At 30.8% G+C, this 5,989-nt stretch overlaps 1 protein-coding gene across 4 annotated transcripts in view; it reads right to left on the bottom strand.

The window, feature by feature from the left end:
• Positions 1–4,574, bottom strand: part of PPP3CB (protein phosphatase 3 catalytic subunit beta) — a 35,729-nt gene extending 31,155 nt beyond the window's left edge. For all 4 annotated transcript variants that reach the window (XM_006090253.3, XM_014457128.2, XM_014457127.2 and 1 more), the window contains exons 1-3: positions 4,378–4,574; positions 3,558–3,682; positions 691–802 (exon numbers count right to left, since the gene is read on the bottom strand). In XM_006090253.3, the coding sequence (XP_006090315.1) occupies positions 691–802; positions 3,558–3,682; positions 4,378–4,528 (388 nt within the window). In that variant the 5' untranslated portion in view covers positions 4,529–4,574. The remainder of the gene's footprint in view (positions 1–690; positions 803–3,557; positions 3,683–4,377) is intronic.
• Positions 4,575–5,989: the final 1,415 nt, after the last annotated feature.

The following is a 5,989-nucleotide window of genomic DNA, read 5'->3' as shown; positions in this document are numbered from 1 at the left end:
ACTTCTCATATCATTTAGATTATCTGCCTGATCCCTGAAGTTATTATGACTTTGCCTCATCTGCAATTACCTACCACTTTTCTTCCTTCACTGGAAGTCTCTACTAATATGATCTTACTGGATCATGTTTGAGTCTCAATAATTCTGAAATTACCTATTTTTAGAACTTAACTCTAAGGTTTAATTATTAACTTAACTACCACACAGCTATAGGTGTGAAAAATGGCCAAACATTATTCTATACCATGTGATTGCTTATAACTACTCGATTACCACTGCTATAATAATTTAAGAGAGAAATGGGGTACACATTACAGGCTAAGAATGCCAATTCATTAATAGCATGTTTCAAAAAATCTGCAATATGACAGGATGAACAATTTGTTAAGAAATTTCATAGGAATGCCTCAATATTGGGGGACAATAATCGCCAATGCAACAACAATTTCTTTTTAGTTTTATCCTTCCTGTTAATATTACTATATATAAAACTCAAAACTGTTCTTAAGTACATATGTTAGAATAAAATGCCATTAAACACTAGAGAGTTCCTGACAATCTTCCTCAACTCTTTACGTTTGTACACAAAATCTGTTCTTATATATTATACTATAAAATCGTCAAACTCTTACTATCCATGTCACCCAAAAAGAATGAGGAAGTGAAAATATTTCTGATGGCAGTACTCACATTCCTGCTTAAAGGTAAAATATTCAGTAAGGTGTCTGCATTCATGATTGCCTCTCAGAAGAAATAATGTGCTTGGGTATAGTATCTTCAGGACCCATAAATATAAGACACACTGCAAAAGAAAATGTTTCCAGTGAATTTATCTTATATCTGTGTTTAACTTAGTTGCTTGATCATTGTTCCTTTTCCTCTAACCCTATTACACTTACATTCTCTATTACTCATTATCTTTTTCTTTGTTCCTAACTAAAATGTAAACTCCTAGAAAAGTACCTAGCCAACAGAAAAAGATCAATAAATATTTGCTGAATGAATGAGTCAATCTATTTAACTACTTTAGATTTACAAATTGTTTGCTGTAAAAACAATTAGCAGGTTGGTCTCTTTCTTAGGTAGATCAACAAATAATAATGTAAAAAATTATAGCAGCTAACATTTATTGAGTACTTACGATGTATCAAGCACTGTAAAATTAATCCTGCCCACTTATTTCTCTAACCCTATGATGTAATATTTTTCTATTTTACAACTGAGGAAACTAAAGCAGAGTTTAAGTAACTTGTCCAAAATCATGAAACTTGTAAGTAATGGAGATAGAATTCTGATCCTCTGATGTTAAGCATTAGGCCATGCTACCTAATGAAGGAAATAGCCATGTTTATGTTTATTTTGTAATAAACGAATATATTCTCTAAATAGATTTAACATAAGAAACAGAGTCACATTTTACTTATTTGGTTAAAAAAATAAGGAAGGACTATTTACTATGGAAATAATCTTGGTTTATATTACATATATAAAAAGAAAAAACACTTTATTTTTAACAAGTTAAGGTCTACTGAAATATGTAACTATTCACACCTTCATTTTATTCACAAGAAAAGAATTAAACCAGAAAAATACTTATTAAAAAAATAGTTATTAAAGAATTACCTGTCCTTCTTGCATATTTTGATTCTGTTATTTTCCTTTTATAACAATAAAATGTATTAAGAGTCAGCTACAAGGGCATACACACCACCATGTTCAGTTACCAACTAAGTTTCCTAAAAATGTTTATTGTTTTTGTCAAAGCCCCCAGTCTTTTTGTTAAAGACTATTATCTGTTTTTCTTGAAGCCTTGAGGGAAGATTGAGGGGGCTGATGATGAAACTCTGAATGGGAGGAAGTACTCAGGATAATAAAGTTCCTAAGCAAATTTCAGTGGACAGAGTGCTGAACTCCCTTGGCCACTAGGTATCCTAGCATACTTCAGGGAGGTTGACAAAAAAACTGAAGAAAGGGATATAAACAATGGTAATCAGCATGGAAAGTCACCAGGTTAAGCCTTCAATATTTACCAGGAGAGGTGGGTTAAGAGCATAGGCTTGGAGTCAGATAGCCTGACTGCAGCTATTACTAACAATGTGACCTTGGGCAAGTTTACTTAACCTTTCCAAGCCTGCAATTCCTCATCTCTAAAGTGGATAAAATAGCAGTACTCACCTCATAACACTGTTGTGAGGATGAAATTAATCAATGTGTGTTAAGTCCTTAGAACATGCTTGGAACATATAAAATGCTCAACACAAGTATCTATTGGTAGACCTTTTATCCAGCAACTTTACCTTTAGGAATCTGTCCTACAGAAATAATTGGGCAAGTATGCAAAGATGCATAAATAACTTGGCTTAATGAAGCATCATTTGTAATGGAAAAAAACTGCAGAACACCTTAAGTATCTAACAATAAGGAGTTTATTAAATCTATTGTGGTTTGTTTATTCAATGGGATACAATGCAGCTATTAAAAATGATGCTGTATAGAACAGACTGTCAAATCTCAGAGGGAAGGTGGGGGTGAGTGGATGGGAAGAGATCAACAAAAGAACTTGTATTACATATGCATAACCCATGGACATAGACAATAGGGTGGTGAAGGCCTGGTGGGGTGGGGGGGGGGGCAATGGGGCAGACTAGAAGGGGCCAATGGGAGAAAAAAGGGGACATATGTAATACTTTCAACAATAAAGACTTAAATTTTTAAGAAAAGAAAAAATGATGCTTTAAATTTATATTTACTGACTTGGAATACTTCGCAGTATAAGGGTGTGTGAAAAAAAGCTAGTTACAGAAAAATATTATAATATAGTCTCATTTTCATTCAAAAAAGGAGAGTATATAAATGTCAAATTATATTATATGCCCGAAATGTAATCTTACAAATTTTAAAAAAATTTTAAAAAGGAGATATATTAGAAAATACATATTGTTCTATTTTAACCTGATTTTATTTATATAATTTTTATTTATATAATTAGAAAAGTAAAAGTAGAAAAAGAATCATCTACCATTAAGTGATAATCAACAGGTCATTTTAATGCCTCTTAAGTTTTTAAAAACAAATGAATAATTTCAGAATACACAGGATTCCATATGATATACTAGGGGTCTTAAGAGCTACAGAAGGAGGAATAGAAAGTACTAGGGTTTAAGCAATAAATGCATTATAATGTGCTTTATTTAATCAGAGAAAATTCAATTACTCTTCTTTCACACAGGTTAATACCTTTAGGGCTAAGAGAGAGAAATAGCACTAACTCCTTAGGGCTACTAGATAATAGGGCAATATAGACCGCCCAGTTTGCTTATAATTTCCACTGAGAAAAATGGCAATTATATAAACAGAGTAATACAGGGAAATTAATAGATTATTTTGAATAACAGAAGAGGAATAAATAGTAGCTTTACCTAAAAACATCAGAAAATACTGAGGTATTAAAAAGAACCCAACACAGGTACTTTAAGAAACTTATTTTACTAGGAATTAATGAAAATCATCTATGATAACACTTAAAAGCAAATCAAATGACAGTACATGATTATTACCTCTATACTAAAATAACCTCTGTCCACATAATCACCAAGAAAAAGGTATCGTGTATTAGCTGGTGATCCTCCTACTTCAAAGAGTTTCATCAGATCAAAAAATTGGCCGTGGATGTCACCACACACTGAAACAAGAAGATTATTAGATATGAAAAAAACAACACACTCTGAAATAACAAATTTTACTTAAATTCTAATTTATTTTACATAAGGGATAGTATAAATTCTATCAAGAAATGTCTGAGAAGGCAGTCATCTGTGAAGAATCATGATAGGGATGCTGTGTACCCAAGTGTTCATGTGCTCAAGATACAGAACAAGATGTAACAAAAGTAATAAAACTTGAAGCCAGCAACAAAATTTTCATCTATATTTTATAATGCTTCTCTTTAGAAAACCAACCATGTGTGTCTTAGGATGACAAAATTATAATGATGGCAGTAAAAACGCCAATCTAACTCAGTACTTTCTGTATACTTCTAAGTAATTATCTTTGATATCTGATATGATATTTAGGTATTTGTCCCTAATGACAGAAAGCAAAGTAATTAAGTATTTATTGAATCAAACTGAATTATGGCCAACACAACCAATGAAACCTTCAAAATAGCTTATTAGACTAACTTCTGCACTCAGATTATTTAGGATCATATTTATTCACTGAAAATAGGGGAAAACTTTAAAAAATCATGTAAATTTCAAGATAATGTCCATGTAATATTAATTTAGTATATGCTATGATTAAAAAGGAGACAGCTCTATATCGAGGCAATTAAATAATGGTGTGATAAAAAAATATCCAAAACATAAATAAATGTACCTGTAATTGGAGCCTCTACTTCTATCATGGTTTTTTCTCTCCGAAGGATGGCAGCACCCTCATTGATAATTCTAAGTGCAATTTCTTCATCTACTCGACCTTCTTTTACTAAGTGGTTCTTCAGAACATCAACCCTAGGTATCCCATCCATATCAAATACTTCTTCAGATGTCAAGCGATGTGTTGGGGGGAAAGGGACAGCTGCAATTTTATTTTAATTAAGAAAAAATAAATCACTATATAGTATATTAATATAAAACTAATAAATAGATCTAGGTAAATAAGAGTAAAAAATAAAAAGGTGGTTTTTGTTCTTCATTTATTGGATAGAAGTCTTAATTTTTTAAAAGCCTTTAAAAAAAAAGCAAAGTATACTTCTTTTTATTAATCAGTATATAACATTTTGTTTGTTGAGAATTATTAGAGAAATGAATTGTCTCACAAAATTAAAGTTTTTTCAGGATAACCAGAGCTTTTTTCTTTAAGATAAAACATTTTTTGGCAGAACTCTCAAAACATATCATACACTTTTCACCTCATATGAAGTACAATAAATATAACTTAATACTACATAAGCCTGAATAGACAGAAATCCCAAATATAAGGTGATCCACCATGGTCCTAATAAGAATATAAAAAACATTGTTTTCTGGCCAACTTGAATAGAAACTTTTAGGGATATAGATAAAACAGCCAAATGCTTTCTTATGAAATTTAAATTAATTTAGATGCATGCATAGATTTCAAACATTAATAAATCATAACAATTTTGAAATACTGCTTTTCTCCTACCTTCATGTTTCACAAAACACCCATTTGAAATAGTTATACACACCTTCAACACCAGTATATTCCTTATCATTGAGTCATTTTTTAAGTCATCTAATACTTTTTAAAAGCAAATTATCTTCACTTCCATTTAAGTTGTTTGAGAAAAAGCACTTTTTGAATATATGTAAAAAGTGATCATTGAAAATTTATCCTAAGCTACAGTCTTAACTACTGAAATAATTGGCCTTTTTACTCCTGTAGTACATATATATATAGTTTACACAAGTAATCACCAACTATACTGTTTTAAACTGATATTTTTTAAATGGAACAGAAAACAGGAAGGTATATTTTCAATGGTATCTAGCACAATTTGAAGTCATATATATAGCAAAAATTACTATATATCTGTTAAGTTTATTTGATTCATTTTTCACTGAATCCAACAAGTGAGTTCTTTATGCATTCAAGATCACTGAAGTTGTTTTAGGCTCTTTATCAAATACTACTTTGTTTTTCAAAATAAAGAGAAATTTATAGTAAGAGTCTACATACAGACTCAAATGTAAGGCAGCTCCCTCTTTTCTAAATTAAAACTTTTTTGGGGAAAAAAACTCATATGCCTATACAGTTTATAGTATTTTCTTAATGTTTCATTGTGATTAGCAATTACTATATAGAAGACTGGAAATATAAAGGAACAACTGCTTCTTCATATTTCATAACTTGGAGTAACTAAAGAAGGGGGCTGGGCTAGAATTACATTAATTATGGAAGGAAGAATAATAAATAAGCACGTTCTCATACAAGGGAAAAAAAGAACTCGATCCTTTAAAAGTGC

The sequence above is a fragment of the Myotis lucifugus genome, unplaced genomic scaffold (assembly GCF_000147115.1).
Source record: "Myotis lucifugus unplaced genomic scaffold, Myoluc2.0 scaffold_69, whole genome shotgun sequence".
In the NCBI taxonomy this organism is placed as follows: domain Eukaryota; kingdom Metazoa; phylum Chordata; class Mammalia; order Chiroptera; family Vespertilionidae; genus Myotis; species Myotis lucifugus.
The sequence above is the reverse complement of the archived record's forward strand: the minus strand, read 5'-3'. Positions and strand labels throughout refer to the sequence as shown.